Source organism: Phragmites australis, chromosome 7 (genome assembly GCF_958298935.1).
Source record: "Phragmites australis chromosome 7, lpPhrAust1.1, whole genome shotgun sequence".
Taxonomy (NCBI): Eukaryota; Viridiplantae; Streptophyta; class Magnoliopsida; order Poales; family Poaceae; genus Phragmites; species Phragmites australis.
The window spans coordinates 37,358,779-37,376,190 of NC_084927.1; the positions used below are offsets into that span (position 1 = coordinate 37,358,779).

The 17,412-nt window shown below is 46.5% G+C and overlaps 3 protein-coding genes across 6 annotated transcripts; 2 read left to right on the plus strand and 1 right to left on the minus strand.

Annotated features, from left to right (window-relative positions):
- Positions 1-1,105: 1,105 nt before the first annotated feature.
- On the plus strand, positions 1,106-3,296 carry LOC133925209 (reticulon-like protein B11). 4 transcript variants are annotated; one of them, XR_009910918.1, is made up of 6 exons: positions 1,106-1,250; positions 1,333-1,513; positions 2,102-2,243; positions 2,356-2,425; positions 2,533-2,749; positions 3,007-3,296. XR_009910918.1 is itself a non-coding variant. In XM_062371094.1 (6 exons), the coding sequence occupies exons 1-5, from the start codon at positions 1,202-1,204 to the stop codon at positions 2,685-2,687; spliced, it is 597 nt and encodes a 198-aa protein (XP_062227078.1). In that variant the 5' UTR covers positions 1,106-1,201; the 3' UTR covers positions 2,688-2,709; positions 3,021-3,296. The 4 variants fall into 4 exon arrangements, 2 of the variants coding, with proteins under 2 accessions (XP_062227078.1, XP_062227077.1); XR_009910917.1 differs by having other exon boundaries at positions 3,021-3,296; XM_062371094.1 differs by having other exon boundaries at positions 2,533-2,709; positions 3,021-3,296.
- A 1,401-nt stretch (positions 3,297-4,697) lies between these two features.
- Positions 4,698-7,006, plus strand: LOC133925211 (uncharacterized protein At4g06744-like). The gene has a single exon (XM_062371095.1). The coding sequence runs from the start codon at positions 5,408-5,410 to the stop codon at positions 6,770-6,772; it is 1,365 nt and encodes a 454-aa protein (XP_062227079.1). The 5' UTR covers positions 4,698-5,407; the 3' UTR covers positions 6,773-7,006.
- A 3,524-nt stretch (positions 7,007-10,530) lies between these two features.
- LOC133925212 (oryzain beta chain-like) lies at positions 10,531-13,790 on the minus strand. The gene is made up of 5 exons (XM_062371096.1): positions 13,200-13,790; positions 11,899-12,137; positions 11,676-11,816; positions 11,134-11,592; positions 10,531-10,822 (listed from the first exon to the last, which is right to left on the minus strand). The coding sequence occupies exons 1-5, from the start codon at positions 13,705-13,707 to the stop codon at positions 10,757-10,759; spliced, it is 1,413 nt and encodes a 470-aa protein (XP_062227080.1). The 5' UTR covers positions 13,708-13,790; the 3' UTR covers positions 10,531-10,756.
- Positions 13,791-17,412: the final 3,622 nt, after the last annotated feature.

Genomic DNA, 17,412 nt, shown 5'->3' on the forward strand with positions numbered 1-17,412 from the left:
TGGATGAGAATGGTGTAAGTTTATACATGAACAGCACATTTGGTACGCCATTTCGTGAACAGCACGGAAGCATTTCGTACCCAAAATCGGCACGAACCAGGTTGCTTCTGGAAAGAAAGCAGCATGAAACCAAGGTGACACTGGCAAGAAAATATGCCAACAGAGCTAGAAAATATGAAAACAAGTAGATGGTTAATAATGTGAACAATGAGACTAGCCTCGCTATACAAATGTCTTAAATGGAGTAAGGAACAATCTGATTTGCATCCTCAGTGTGCCAAGAGAGAGCATGCGCACCTGCGTGTGGTGTAGGTGAGCACGTGTCTAGATGTTATCAGTAGCGGATCTTCTAGGAGGCTTAAGCTTTTATCTCGGGACGTACATCTTAGGTCCTTGAAAGAGGAAGAAAATGAAAGAAAATAAGAAAAAAGAGAAGATAGATGGAAAAGAATAAGAGAGCTCTGAATCCGTCACTACGTGTTGTATTGGGGTTAAAGAAATGAGAGCAGCCGCTTTCTGTTATTTAATCGTGAGGAATTTGATTAGACCTTGAATTAAAATATTTTTATTTTTAAGCACGATTGTGCAAGTCGGAGAGCCGGAGTACAATTTCAAGTCTTTTGAGGTCATGTCTGCTTTACCCATACTCCTGGCCCGCATGTCAACGATTAAGAGGCTGTTTAGTTATTTTTTTAAGGAAGGTTAGTTACAATTTAGTCACATCTAAAAAATTTAACTTATGTTTGCTTCAAGATCAAAATTTGACCGTGCTACGATAAATTTGGCCGCTAAATTTTTTTAAGCAAAGATAGACAAGATTTTGAAGTCTAAAATGCTCACTGATTTTTGACCCGTCGAAATTTTAGTTTAGTCTCAAATCAAATATTATGGCTAAATTTTTTATAGTAAAAATAGATAAGATTTTAATGTCTAAAATGCCCACGGATTTTTAACCGGCTAAAATTTTAGTTTGATATTAAATCAAATACTATTTGATATAATTAAATTTTAGTATGACTTTAGTTTTACTACAATCAAATTTTGGCCAAACGGCAGATCTCATCTCGTCTCGTGTGCTCCTCCCACAGTATTCTTCCCTTTTCTTTTTTTTTATAAGAACTTCCCCATTTCAAAACAGCCAAACCCAAAAGATTCCCCTCCCCGTCCACGCCTCGCCGAACCCTAAACCCCGGCGATCCCCATGGCCACCCACCCCCGATCTCCCCACGACCTCCTCGGCGGTGGCGCAGGTACGCGCGCGCACTCCTCTCCCTCCCTCAGTGTGGCCTTATCGACTCCCAATTCGGTCGATCTCTGACTGTACCCGCGCAGTCGCCGACGTGCTGCTGTGGCGGCGGAGGAACGCCTCGGCGGCGGCCGTGGTGGGTGCCACGGTGGTGTGGTTTGTCTTCGAGCGCGCGGGCTACAGCTTCCCGTCCGTCCTGGCCAACGCACTGCTCCTCCTCGTCGCCATCCTCTTCTTATGGGCCAAGTCCGCATCGCTGCTCAACAGGCGAGTTAATCAGCTACTCTGATTTAGCTGATGGTTTGTTCGAACTAGAGTTCTTAGATTACTGCATGGTTTGTTCGAACTAGAGTTCTTAGATTACTGCATGGTTTGTTCGAACTAGAGTTCTTAGATTACGATTGGTACATTCTTAGTTCACTAGTTGATCTCCGGTAGATGTTGATCTGTAGGACTTTGGGATTGCTGGAGTTAGTCCTTAAGATCTGGTAAAGAGTAATAAAGGCTTGATCTATCTGCTAATTAGGCAAGGGATCCTCTTCTTTACCCTTTTTTTTGTGAAAAGGGGCAGGAGCTCTGCCATTCATTAATAGGAGGAAAAGTGCTTTACAATAAAACGGCCGGTTGTTTAAAAGTTTAAACCATATGATCAGATACTTGTATTGCCCATAATTGCTGTTTACTTCATTTATGCAACACACTGGTTGTATGGCCAAAATGCAAAATAAGTAGTTCAATTTAGATTTATGTGACTTTATGTGTTGTGCTGTGATTGACAATGTACTTCCATCGTAACTAAGTTGCTTGTGGTGTCCATTCGAAGATGATATATTAACAAGTGGTGCTTTTTTTCAGGCCTCTTCCACCTCTTCCTAATCTGGAGGTTTCAGATGTGGTTGTCGAGAAAGCTGCAGATCACGCTCTTGTATGGATCAACATGGTGTTGGTTGTTGGCCATGATATTGCCATCAAGAGAGATAGGAAAGTTTTTATACAGGTCTCTCTCTCGCCCGTGTGATCCCCAATTTTGACACACAGACACTCTCTACTGCACCTGACTTTGTATGCACCCTCTTTTGTTATGTCCCCTGTTCTTCTCGGTGCAAAAGGGGATATTGATTTTGTGGGTGGTTTCATACATTGGAATGCTCTTCAACTTCCTTACGCTCATTTACATTGGTGAGTTGTTAATTATGGCTTCATGTACGTTTGCAATGTCTGGATATACTGCTCTCTTATGATAGCTCATGTGCACACTAAGCTTGTGTTCTTTTGGCTTCCTCCAGGGGTAATGCTTTCTCTGTTGGTTCCACCACTGTATGAGAAGTACCAAGATCAGGTTGATGAAAAGTTTGGTGCAGCATACAGTGTACTATCAAGGCACTTAGATACCATCATTAGCAAGACTGGGCAATCAACCAAGCAAAAGAAGACCGAGTAAAAGAAATATTTTTCTGTATTTGGTAAGTCTCAACGGGACATGGAATATGTTACTTCTTCATGGTATACCGTAAATCCAATCCAATAGCTTCTTGTCTAGTGTGTTATATATCTGGTCAACATGATAGTTTTGGGTGATCTTGAGTTTAATCAGGTTTTTTATGTGTATATATTCCTTAAACTATCATATTAGGATGTAGTAATTGGTTATAATCTGATTTGTGAGGATAGGATTGAGTTGTTGTGCTTGGAATTTACAGACATTCTGAAATATCATTGCTATTTTCCTGATGATTGCTGCTTTTGTTGTTCATGAGTAGTTTTGTCTTATCAGGAACATCTCCGGTTGTCCAGAGCAGTTGGCCATGGGTCTTTCATCCTTGACTCTCCATACTTGTGTGAACCTCCACTAAAATTAGTTTTCAATATGCAAGATTAAAAATACCATGTTTGACTTCTGATATGATGTTTTGATGCATGCTGTTCAGTCTGAGAAATGGAATTATCTGTGTATTTTTTTCCTAAGAACCTGAAACACGCAGAGGTTTACAATAGGTACTTATCTTATTGGCGATGGCATATGTCAATGTGAGATATTGCAGCTTGCACATACGAATGTTTCAGATACTTGTGCACTTAGTCGTATGATCTTGCTGTCACTGGATTTATTTTGTGCTGTCTCCGAGGAACTTTGGAGAGCTTGTTTGATGCCAAACTGCTGACAGCCCTTTTTTGAAATAACAAATAAAATGTATTTTATATACTAGTCAATTTCATCATATGAATGATGGGGTATTCTGTCTATGGTTCTGATTTTGCTCTGTATCTACTAAGCAGTAAGCACGTGCATAATTTTACTTCGAGATATTTGTATTCTACTGGAATAGAATGTTGAGAATGGTGTCATATTAACAGACCAATTTCTCAAAAATCCGCCTGTACCACAGGGCAGAGCACAGAAGAGAGGACAATGTGCTCTCAAGGCTCCATGGGATTCTGGAACTCAGATAAGGTGCTGTGTACTGTGGAAACATATCATGCACAATTGGGGAATTCTATTTTCTTGGAAACGTCACATGCATGTTTGGGGAATTTCTATGCAATGTGATACGCATGTCCCCGTGGTCTGAAGTTAACATCTTATGAACAGCTTATGAATGTCCATTATATAAGTCCCGAGCCTCAGCTGTAAGCCACTCGATTGAAACTTTTTCACTCGGACATACAAGTTTCTGTAGAGGGCAATCGTAGGTATCGATGGCCTAGCCATGTACACCAGTTGGCAATATTTATTTGCAAGCATTATGATATCCATGCATAAAACCTTGATGCTACCTGTTTTGTCAGCTAAATTTTAGGGCCACTGGGTCCAGTAGACATAATGTAACAAAGATTCTGGGGTACCTTGATGCTACCTTGATGCATAAAACCTTGTTTGCAATTTTGAATGCACTGGTCCTCTGAACTAACAAATATCTTTGGACTTAAAATCAGAAGAGCTTATTTCTTATGTGGTTTATCGGATAAAGTTTGTTTCTTATGCGGATTATCGGATAAAGTTTGCAATGTGGAACAGTAACTTTCTTTTGCCAAAGGTGTCGATGGGATAAGCATCAATCAAACAAAGTACACGTACCAGAAATCCTTCTTTTAATACTGCACACTCGTCTGTGTCGAACAGTTTAATCATTCTTTCAGAAACACATAGAAAAAGTAAGCTTCCTAAAGCTAAGGCGGACTGGCTTCTCTACTCTACAGTACGCATATTTTTGCTTTAATGTGAGATCATATCTTCATTTTGCCAAAGGTGTCTGGTAAATGTCAATCAGGCAAAGAGGACGCACTCCAGGATCCGTCTTTAGTCGGTGCACACTCACAGTTCGATGATCCGAGGCTGAACCAATCAACAGAGTGGCATCTCAGAATTATCCCAGTAGACGCATGGATGCTAGAATCGTAGAACTATGAAGAAAAAGCTTCCCAGGATCGAGTTGTTTGTGCACTGCCGCCTGATACGTCTTCCAGTAGACGGCCGGGAGTGCTCGTCGTCCCTGGATCACATCGAGTCCATGGCTGTCGTCGAAGGCTCGAAGCACGAATACTATACACTTTCTGTCAGCGACCCCAACTGTGTAGAGCGAGCGGGGCACAACAAACAAATCATCATGTACCTGCCCTTCTGTCGAGCGAAACATGCACCCACAACGCTGTTTCGGTCGCCATTCCATTGTCTTCCCCGCTGGCCCATGAACTCATCAGCGCTACCGAAAACCCTGACCGAAATAGCACGAGCAGCTCGCTAGCCATTGCGCCCAAACGCCCAGCGGTGGTGCACTCTGCACTGCACGCCGCAGCTGCTGCTTCTCCTTCGTCTTCTACCTACCGCCGATGGAGACTAACTAACTGTCAACCCCACTACACTGTGCTCGTGCTCTGCGTACTGCGTGCCATCTCATCACTTCCCTTCCCGCCCCAACAACTTCTCCAATTCCCACCTCTTTTGGCTGCTAAAGCATCTCCGCTTGTGTCGGTGTGTCGTTGCTGCTTCCGTCTCCATGGAATGGAAGCATGGACCCCTCTCATCGTCGTCTCCTCCTTATATAAAAGCATCTCGATCCCCACCATAGCCGCCACCCTTCTCTGCTATAATCCCATTGCTCCAAGACAGGGAGAAACGCCTTTGCAAGTGTGGCCACCTGGTGCTACGGCAACGTGCAGAAAATGGCGGGTGCAGCGCCGGCCCCGGTTGTAAACCATGCAGTGGTAGTTGTGCTTGTGCTCGCCGCGGTGCACGGGGTTCTCTGCGGCTCGAACCACGCCGAGTTGGCCAGGGCCCCGCGCGGCGGCAATGCGCCGTCGTGGCCGCGGCCCGGCGTGAACGGCACGGACGCCGGTGGTCCGGCCCCGGCGCCGTCGGGCGCGCTGGCAGGGTGCGGGTGCGCGCCGGCGCCGGCGCCGTGGAAGTTCTTGAATCAGAAGCTGGCGGCGCTGTACCCGGTGATCCAGGCGTTCAAGCGGACCATCACGTGCGACCCACTCGGAGTGACGGCGACGTGGGTGGGCACCAAGCTCTGCGACAGCTTCAGAGGCGGCGGCATGTACAAGGGCTTCTACTGCGACTACCCGCCGGATGCGCCGACGACGCTCACTGTCGCGTCGATCGACTTCAACGGCTTCGGCCTGTGCGCACCGACGCTGGCCGGGTTCATCGACAAGTTCCCGGACCTCGCCCTGTTCCACGCCAACTCCAACAACTTCTCCGGCGACGTCCCGGACCTCACCGGCCTTCCCTACTTCTACGAGCTCGACCTCTCCAACAACAACTTCTCCAGCGCGTTCCCAGACACCGTCGTGCCCCTCGGCAACCTCCTCTTCCTCGACCTCCGCTTCAACCGCTTTGTCGGCACGGTCCCGCCCCCGGTGTTCGGCCTCACCGTGGAGGCGCTGTTCCTGAACAACAACGGCTTCTCCGGCCGCATCCCGGACAGCTTCGGCAGCACGACGGCCGAGTACCTCGTCGTGGCCAACAACCAGTTCACCGGGCCGATCCCGCGTTCCATCTACAACACCTCGGCGACGCTGTCGGAGGTGCTGTTCCTCAACAACAAGCTCTGCGGGTGCCTCCCCTACGAGATCGGGCTGGTGGAGGGGCTGGTGGTGTTCGACGCCGGCGGGAACGAGATCACAGGGCCTATCCCACTGTCGTTCGGGTGCCTGGGCAGAGTGGAGGAGCTCAACCTGGCTGGGAACCAGCTGTACGGGAACGTCCCCGACGTGGTGTGCCTGCTCGCCAAGACCGGGAAGCTGCAGAACCTGTCGCTGTCGGACAACTTCTTCCATTCCGTGGGGCCCCACTGCATGGAGCTCGTGAGGAGCCGGGTGCTGGACGTGCGCCGCAACTGCATCCCCGGGTTCCCCGACCAGCGGCCCGCGCTGGAGTGCTCGTGGTTCTACGCCGACCCGACAAAGCACTGCCCCTTCGTGCCGCACATCCCCTGCGACCTGCCCGGGTACAGGCCACCTGCCACGACCGCCGCTGCGCTGCCGGCCGCGCATGGCGGCCATCCCCAAGAGGGTGGCAACTGAATCGCTGGAATTTGTCCGCATTTCGCCGTTCAAATCGCATGATTGTGTTGTGTCCAACGTTGTAACATTGGGGTTAAATAACTGTCTACTAAAGCACCAAGAATTAGTGTCCTCAGTTTGTGACCGACCGCCATGTATTGCTGATATGATCTCATCAATATCAAAATAAAAAGATTCTCGTACGCATGGCTGAGTCCGTAGTTGCTATTAGAGTAGTATCGATAGAGATTGTACTCAAGAATGAGATTGAGAATAGAATGAATTTGTTGTATCATTTCATTGATCTATTGTGATTATAGAGATTTAGTCTAATAACCGAGCGAATCCAATTCTTATTCGTCTGGATCGATGGGGATTTCATCAACACCCAATGGGGTCAGCTGCTCTTCAACTCTACTTGAGCTCTATAGTTCGGACCACCTCCAACCATGTCCCCTTGTTGGTGACGGCCACCTCCACTGCCCATGTCTCTCACGTCTTCAGGGTATGAGTGTATCCGGTCTACGAGTGAAGACTACAAGGAATTGGTGCACCAAGTCTGGGGTGCAGAGGTCAACCAAATCTTAGGTGCCCCCAACACCTCTCCAAAAAGCTCAAATGGGTCTGAGATGGATCCAAAAAGTGGGCAAGATGTCGTAAACGCCCTGGTGGCATCGTCTGCGCTTGCAAACAAGTAATCAACTTTCTAGACGTGGTGGAAGAATTGCGGTCCCTCAACCAGGCTAAATCGCTTCTTAGGGATATGGTCAAGGAACAATTGTCGACACATAACAAGAATCTCTCCATCTACTGGCGCCAACGCTATCACCTCAAGCTTTGCAAGTTTGGCGATGATAATACAGGCTTTTTCCACGCCAGTGCCTTGGCCCGACTGCGGAAAACCATATCAAAGTTATCCATGACCCGGGTGTGTCGGTCTACAGCCATGTCAGGAAGGAAAAGATCCTAGGTGACTTTTACTCTTCGCTTCTGGGGACCTCATCGCAAACCCACTGGGACTTCGGTCTCTTCAAGCTTTACCCAGAAATTAGCTCCCTCGCCCATCTTCATGCCCCTTTCTCATCTCCTAGGCCTTGTGGCATATGCGGGTGGACAACAACCTCGGCCTGGATGGCTTCAAGGCACCCGTTCTAGGCACCCATTCGATGAATTCCAAGCAAGGACCAATCTAGAAAGCGTCAATCAGTCTTACGTGGTTCTCCTACTGAAGAAAAATGATGTGACCACTGCCGATGGATTCCATCCTATCTCGTTGTAGAACTTCACCCCAAAGCTTCTGAGTAAGGCTCTCACAACTCGCCTTCAATCAACAATCACGTCCCTCCTGCCTGACTCCGAGACTGGATTTATCAAGGGACACAATATCGCTGAGAGCTTCATCCTTGCTACGGAGCTTGTCCAATGCTGTAAGAAATGAAAGGTACCCACAATAGCCCTCAAGCTGGACTTCAGAAAGGCCTTTGACTCTATCGAATGGTCCAAAATTGATCCGATTCTCAAAACTCGTGGCTTTAGCGACCAATGGTGCTGGTGGGTCTGTCACATGTTGGAAACATGTCGAACTGTCGTCCTCTTTAATGGTGTACCTGGGAGGTGGATCCAATGTAAACAGGGGGCTACTACAGCGCAACCCCCTTTCTCCATACCTCTTCCTCATTGTCATTAATGTGTTGCAGTGACTGATCACAACAAATGGCTCCATTCGGCACCCTCTCTTGCCCGAACATCCTTGCCCCATCATCCAATATGCGGATGACACTTTGATCCTGCTTCCAGCTGACCTTAAGCAAATGCAAACCCTAAAGACGATTCTGACCCGCTTCAGTGCAATCACTGGACTGCAGATAAACTACCAAAAGAGTACCTTTGCTACAATGCACGTACCAGAAGATGAGAATGCGGGACTCGCTGCTCTTCTTGAATGCATTGTATCGAGCTCCCCGCAAACCTACATGGGATTACCTTTCTCTAAGAAGAAATTGCCTGCTATGGCCCTTGACTACCTGGCTATCAAGGTATAACATCATATCCCTGCATAGCACACGCAATTTCTAACGTCTGGGGGGTTGACCTCGACAGAAGTTGTCCTCTCAACCCTTCCTACCGATGCTATGGCTGTCTTCGAGCTCGCTAAATCAATTGTGGAGAAGATCGATCAACCGTGTTGGGCTATGTTCTGGAAGGGAGCGAGTGAATGCAACGGTGGTGATTGCCAGGTGGCTTGGGCCATAGCTTACTGCCCAAAAGAAAACGGTGGCCTGTGCCTCAAGGATTTACACTCTCGGGACCTTAGTTTGCTACTCAAGTTCCTATATAAGCTCTGCACCAGGGAGGACATGCCCTGGAATCAGTGGGTCAACCAACACTACAAGCATTTCCAAATCAGGTCATGTGCGTCGCCGACATACATGTCTAGCTGGAACACCCTTGCGCACCTCATGCCTCTCTACATGGCAATCACTTCTGCGGAGGTGGGGGACAACAAAACCACCTTCTTCTAGTATGATGACTGCACTGCTAAAGACATCCTGGTAGTTGAGGCACTAGCAGGTGACACTCTCAACCTAGAACTCCAGCCATGCCTCACGACTCTGCCAAGGCGGACCTCAAAATGCAAAATGGTAATTTGGTCACCCTGTCTCTAGGAGACAACCCTGACGTCTGATGGATGAGAGGTGCAAGAGCGTCAATTTTCAAGACAGCGCTAACCTACAAGATGATATGACCCCCCCCCCCCCTCGGCGGACAAGACACGCGCCTCCAGGAGTATAATTGGAACAACTTCTTCTCCAAGAAGGTCCAAATCTTTTTCTGGATTCTCTGACATGGTAATACCCGAACCAGGGCTTTCCTCTACTCGGTTGGCACCGTCACGAGTCCTTATTGCCCCTATTGCCCCTCTGCCTCAGAAACAATTGGCCACCTCTTAGTTTCCTACCCTAGGATTACCGAACTGTGAAGTCACGTGATACCTGGTGCTGGGCCTGTAAGCTCACTGGACGCCCTCTGCCCGTGGTGTACTTTGCTTTCAATCAATGGTACGTGCCTCTCTGTGACATGGTCATCCTCTTGCTGCTCTAGATCACTCGAAAATGATGAAATCACATGATTTTAGATGGGATCAACATGAACCTCATGAACACCTTGCAGCTGCTTCGAGACCATCTCCATCTTTGGGTCGTTCGGACCCCTTCTTCGGTCAACACAGAGACCACGTAGGATTGGTGTACTAATTTGATAGATGTAATTACTTGAGGAAGCATCCCAACCCCCTCTTTCTCTTACTCTTCCTGTCCTTGCTGTAACTCCGCCCACCAAAAATTGACTTCTCCATTTTTGCAATGAGAAAAATTCAGTGAATAACCCCACTATTATTTTCCTCAACATATAGAAGATGAACAGATGCGTATCCGTTGGGTAGACATCCTTCCCCAACCGACAAGCATAACCGTGGTTGGTGATTATTGATCACATTTTGGTTTACGGTTGCAAAGCGTTCGAGGCTTCGTTCCCTTGTGGGCTTTGTATGGGCTGGGGTTGAGACTGGGCCAGGCATATATATATTGATGGGAGCAGGGAACGCATGGCTATTTTGTTGCACTATAGAACACAATTCAACGCTGAAATCAACCAATCATGCACGCATAAACTTTAGTTAGCGGCTTGCCCGATCCAATCGAATGAGTCAGGAACTTCCCTGTTACCTAATCCACTTCCATCCGATCAAATCCCTCACCAGCCAAATAAAATTCCCCAGCTGAAGTAAATAGAGAACTTGGATTATAAAACACTCCATTCATGACGAAAATCCTTGAGAACATAATCGGGGTACAAATAATAACTAGTTATTTACAGAGGATTCATTAGAGATAAATAGTACTAGAACGTATACGCCATGTCTTGATCAAATTTTGAACAAGATCTAGAAGCACGGAATCAGAAAAGGTCCGGGCAGTCCCATGCCTCTCTAGACCGATACTGACGTCATGCGGAGTTCAGCTTAGCGAGGGTGCGCTTCAGGGCCTTAACGCTCAGTGGGCTGTTTTTGCTCTGCTCAATTCAAACAAAGGAGATAGTTATGTCAGTCCTGCTATGGTCACTCGTATGGGCACAAGAAACACGCCAAGCTATGTCAATCCTGCTATGGTCAATCGTATAGGCACAAGGAACACACCAGCGCCTAAGGTCTACCTCTTTCAGTAACGTGTACTGAAAGGGATTCTTCGGTTAGCTCATGCATGTTGCGTAGCAGTGTGATACTATCTAACTTGCATAAGCTAATGAAGAAAAGAACAAGCTAAACAAGGTTGTAGATATCACAGTGTTGCAGTGAATAAAATCAAGAAAAGCGAAGAGATTACCGCTGAGCAAGTTCCAGCCCTGGTGTTGCAGATAGGGTAGTCTGGCGGGCAGCAGCTGGCATGATCCTTGCAGCAGGTGGCGCCTTCTACCGGGCAGCAACCCCAGACCAAGCAGACATTCCTGAAGCCAAACGCACAGCAGCAGGTGCTGCCTGCTGAGCAGGAAAAGTTCTCGTCACAGACATTGTCGGGGGTGGTGGGGGGAGGCGGTGTCGGAGGGGTTGGAGATGGCTTGGGAGGGTTCGCGCCGTTCTTGGTGGGGTAGGATGCCATCATGGCAATCCCGCACTTCCCAGTGGTGCTGTTGATGTTGCGCTCCATGCGGACGTACCCAGCCTCACCCCACTTCGGACCCCATGAGTTGCGAACAATCCAGTAGTCCTTGCCGTTCTCAGTTCCATAGCCGACCGCGACGACACCATGGTCAAGGTTTGTGGTGCACCTTCCACTGAAGACACCCTGTAATAAGAAGGATAAGTCAAGACCCACAACCTATTTATTGGATAATATGATAGGCTCCTTGCTGCAGCAAGTTTGTTTACCGATTTGTAGAGTTGAAACTCGCGGCCACCAGCCTCAATGGCAACACTGATGGGCTGGTGAGCAACCGCCTTCTGCAATGATTTCTCATCATTTTGAGGAACGTCCTCAAAGCCATCAATGCTTACAACCTTTGCATTTTCCTGCAGCGATCAATGTACAATCTGAACATGAGTAACTAATATCGTATGGAAGAGTCCCATATGAAGGAATACGGAGATGTACCCTGTTGATGTCGCATCTGCCATCCACGGCTTTGTAAGGGTAGTCATCTTCAGTGTCAACGCCTCCGTTCTTTATGATGAAGTCAAAGGCGGCATCCATAAGCCCACCATTGCAACCACTGTTCCCTCCGTTGGTCGAGCACTCCACGAGCTCCTGCTCGGACAATTCGATCATCTCGCCAGTGACAAGCTGGTTAATGCTTTCTACTGTGCTGACTGCAGAGAAAGCCCAGCAACTACCTGCAAACCACCATTCAATAAACAACTATTCACAAACATTGGAAATTATCTCTTCTCAAGACTGCATGAGTTACAATTGTAAAAACTTATATACATGTACTGGTAGCAAAAAGTGAAAAGAGTGTCACACGCTCAATGGAATCCGAATCACATCATTTTTTGTCAGGATAATATGAATAAGCAGTGATTTGCAGTTAAATTGTTTGTTTGTGGAGTTTGCATTTCTTTCCTCATGAGACAATTTCAACAGCAAATATAGTTGGTTGCTTTTGCCTCTTGCAATAGCCTATTCATACAAAGTTTTGATAGGCTAACTATGGTACCAGACTACCAGAAACCCCAAAATAGTTGTGATGCAACATCTGGTAAACGTATCCCTCCAAAGAATCTGGCTAACGTCTTAGCTGGTTGATGGTTCAAGTCATGAAGGACACATGTTCTCAGAATCTGACGGGTAGATGGACCAATAGGATCTTGAATTGAAGGACCACAACAAAAGACACCGCAAAAGCGGCGCCAGAAAAACAGTTTGGAAGCGACCTAAACTACAGAACTTAAAAAAAGGAAACCACGACACGCAGGGAAAGTCCAATGAAAGGAGGGGATAATTCCGTTCAAAGTCCATACCGCACGACTCACGATCTTTGCTTCCACCAGAAGCAAGCCCCTTGTGTACAATAATAATACATCTAAAACCATGCAAAAAAAGCGAGCTGGCTTAATCTTCTTCCAAAATCCTAATCATCATGTTCCAAACTATTATTATGCTGATCAAAATCATATATGTCCACTCAGAGAAATCCAGCTTTACGAGTTTTTCAGGCTTACTTCTTGACGTGATAGAAAAATCCATCTTTTTCAACAAAAATAATTGTGCTTAGAAAATAATTTAACTTTGCAAGGATAAAAGGCCAACACCAAGTACAATACTTGCCAGATTTGTATGGATCCTAAACAGATCTAATGCGGAATTGGCGTGTATAGATCCGAGGTTAGCGTTAAAGAAGTAAGGAATCGCGTAGAATCGATCGGCAAAAGTAAGGAAGATGTGAAATTTCTCACCGCATTGTCCCTGGTTCTTGACGGGAGCAACGGCCCCCTTCTCCCTCCAGTCGACGGCCTCGGGCAGCTCCTCCACGCCGTTGTGGCGGTACCTCACCCCGGCGGCGCGGTTCCTCGGGACGGGCTTGGCGCCGAGGTACGCCGCGCGGAACTCCTCGTTGGTCAGATCGGCGAAGCTGTTCATGCCGAGGCGGAAGCCGTGCTCGCCGGCGCGGGCGTTGTGCGCGTCGACGAACCTGAGGTTGTCCCAGAACACCCGGAACCGGCGGTCGTACTCGCCGAGCGCGTTGTAGGCGCGGCCGTGCTCCGCCAGCCAGAGCTCGTACATCGCGCGCGCCTCGGACTCCGTCCGCTCCAGCCCCCGCGCGCCGTGCTCCTCGTTGTAGGAGATGATGGACATGTCGGGCGCCGCGGAGGCCGCGCTGGCGAGGAGGAGGACGAGGAGGAAGGCCGCCGCGGAGGCGGCGAGTCCCCTGCCGTGAGCCATGGTGGCGGCGGTGGGGGACATGCCGAGACAGGCGTCTCTATCTAACCTCTTCGCTTTTATTTTTCTTCTCTTTTTGATTTGAGTGCTGCTGCTTTCGGTGCGGGTCTGGGTTGGACGAGGGGTCGATTATATTTATAGGCACGGGCCGGAGAGTTCCGGTCGGTTTGGCTTATCGGTTAGGGACTATAAGTAAGGTAGGATTGGTTTCTTAGCGAGGCGCATGTTTGGTTTGCTGCCAAACATTCCCATCCCACGTGTTTCACAGGACTAGGGATAGATGTGCAGGAACTATTTTAATTTAATTTATTTAATTAATTAAGTTGTATTAGTGTGGATTTATGGACATGTATGGATGCTCTAAAACTATACCTAGATAAGATATAGTTTTTTAATTTATATATAGTTCAATGTCTCTCGTGTCATAAACTCAATTTCTAACCAAATTTTGTTATAGTTGTGGTGCCCAAATTATTCATCACATTTTACCTAGGTTAGATATAGCAAACTTAATTAGCTGTAAACCAAATAAACCCTTGGTTTTGATTTTTTTTTCTTTGTTTTTTCAAACGGGTATTTTTACTTAGCGAGGATGCCCTCTCCGGATGGAACTAATCTGCACGAGGATTGATCGGATAAGAACTCTAATCATCTTCTATTCTATTGTAGTCCTGTATGACACCCTATCATAACGAACACGTGCCGTTCGATAAACAATGGACACACGAGGTCCATCAACTGTATCAGATATTTTGATGCGGATTAACCGGCACTGAATTTGATCCTGGCAAAGGGTGGGTGTTGTATCCTGCTTTCGTAGGACAATGGTGGCTTTGCCCTTTTCGAGTTGCGATCGATTAAAACTGCTAGAGTACTCAGAACAGAAAACAATAACTATTACGAGAAAAAGGCTTGCTTGTTATATACATAATAATACGCAGAAAGCGCTGGCTCAGCGGTATTCTAACTTTTCTTTTCGAGCAACAGCAGCGTCCTAGCTAACTCATCGCCGATCGTATTGAGTGTGGACCAATATATAGCTGATCTAAGGTGCATAATTCACAATCACACCTTGTAAGCATCACCGTTCATCATGAGATAGAAATAAACATTCCGGTCTTTACATAGTGAGATACACACATCCATCCATCGGTCCTCACAACGTTTCAGCACATAGCTAGCTGCGTAACTGGAAGTTTTTTTTTTCTGAAAAAAAATGCATCGCTATTATTCACCCATGGCTGTCTCTGACAGGTAGCGCCAACATCTTGACCGACGAGCGGACATTGGCATGTCGCCATACGTGCCGAGAGAGGCGTCAACGATCGACCGCTGCCGCTCTAGGTAACAATCAGCTCGGTTCGGTTCGTTCCGTGCCGGCATGCATGCCGCTACGGCGTGGCGTCGTCGTGTCACGACTTGGGCGCCCCTAATCAAAGTCGTTTCCTTATTTATCTTCAGTAGATATTTTAAAATTTCATCCGTCTATAATACTATTATAGCATCTTTTATTTTTTTTCATATTCAATAGCTACTCTATTTTCTACCTTCTACTACTCTTCTCCTCCCTTCGAACCCACTGTCAGCTCTGCAAACAGTACATCTACAGTAATTCAACAAATTTAGAGTCAAGGTTCCCTCTCCGCAGTGCTGTAGCACTGAATAGTTGGTCTAATGAAAATGGGAAAAATGCACAAACCCCCCCATAAGTCACTCCATTTTTGAGATTCACCCTCATAAGCCTTTTTGTTGCAAAAACCCCCCCAACAGTAATTTAGATTTGCAAAAGCCCCCCCAGCAATTGTTTAATGCAGAAAATAGGTTTTCTTTAATATAAAAAATATGTAAATTCTTTAATAATTTAGATAAAGGTTTTAAAAATGATTCCTTTGGTGAAATAAATAAAATGAAATATTTTTAATTCTATTAATCTTATATATATGTTTTTCAATGATAAAATAAATGTTTTAATTATGTCCCTTAGAGGAATAAGGATATAATTTTATTTATTATTTGTGTTCATAAATAACGACAAATCAATGGAGACTGATGCTAAATCTTGCCGAACTCTTTGCATCTACGGAAGAGAGGCCGAGCGCTGGAATGCGGACAAGTGCCATGCCAATGGGTAGGCCAGCCGGACAAATTAGAGAAGATTCTCTTTATACCATTGTAACTTATACGTTTGCCTTATGTGTTATCTAAAATTAAAAACATAGAAAACCTAGAAAAATTAAAAATTCCCTTTATTTTCTAATTATTTACCATTTTTCCATAATTAAAAATATAGAAAACCTATTAAAACATTATTCTAGATTTTCTAATTTTTTCTCATAATTAAAACATTTATTTTATCATTGAAAAACACATATATAAGATTGATAGAATTAAAAACATTTCATTTTATTTATTTCACCAAAGGAATCATTTTTAAAACCTTTATCTAAATTATTAACGAATTTACATATTTTTTATATTAAAAAAACCTATTTTCTGGATTAAACAATTGCTGGGGGGGGTTTTGCAAATCTAAATTACTGTTGGGGGGGGGGTTTGCAACAAAATTGCTTATGAGGGTGAATCTAAAAAATGGAGTGACTTATGGGGGGGTTTGTGCATTTTTCCCAATGAAAATTTACAATGCTACAGCACTTTTGGATAGTATAGCAGTGGATAAGGAATCTGCTGAAGATGCCCTTACCCGGGAAGAAAAAAGGGAGCCAGAGCATCACCACGCGACTGGTCCGGTCCGACTCGATCGGTTGGGAGATCACCGATCGCGGCGGCTGACGCCCGCGAGAGACCCCGAGCGAAGCTCGCCGCGGCGCGGCGCACGCCCATGTCCTCGGCGAATGAACGTGCGGTGGTGGAGACAAGCAGACCAACTTGGCGGCGGCGGCGAGCCCGCCCGCCCGATCTCATCGGGAACCGGAGCCTGTGCGCGAACATGGACGGGAACATGCATGCATGGGCGCGAGCGGAACCGTGGAACATGCGGCAGTAACTCACGGAGGAATAAACAAAACGCACGAGAGATCACATGCGAAGCTTTCCCCGGTACCCTCCTCGATGGGCGAAGGGCGGGCGGTGTAGTGACGTTTCGTTTGGGACTTTAAATCTGTTTGGTTCGTCTAATCATGTCTAAAGTTAATTAAATATATTTTTTATAAAAAATATGACTAATAAATTTTTAGCTATAAGTATAATAAAATTAGTTAAAAAATTAAATATATGATGTGTGAATCATGATGAAAAAATAAGGTGATAACTATTATGATAATTAAATAGTTATTTAAAATTTATGACAACTAATTTTAGACGTGATAAGAACTGAAGCCTAGGCCGAACACCCACTGCCGTGCCACGCCAGCGCCGCACATGCGCCCCCATCTTCTTGGGAGCGGCGTTGCCGTTCCCCACCTCGGGAGGGTAGGGGCAACCACCGCCGGCCTAAGCCATCGGCGGTTCGGGAGTTCCCATCCAATCCCACGGCGTGTCGTCTCTGATTTCGCTTCCGGCCGGGCACTGTGCGGCTCCGGCACACGCGTTTGTTGCGTGCACCCATCACCCTACCATCAAGTACCTTACCGGCTAATGCTCCGGCATGCCATTTCCGTGTATTGCCGACCAAATCATTACTGCCATGCCATCCATACGATAGCAGTTGGGAATACCTTTCTGATGAGAGCAGGTGAGGTCCGAGTGTCCGACTACTCCACTAGGCAATGC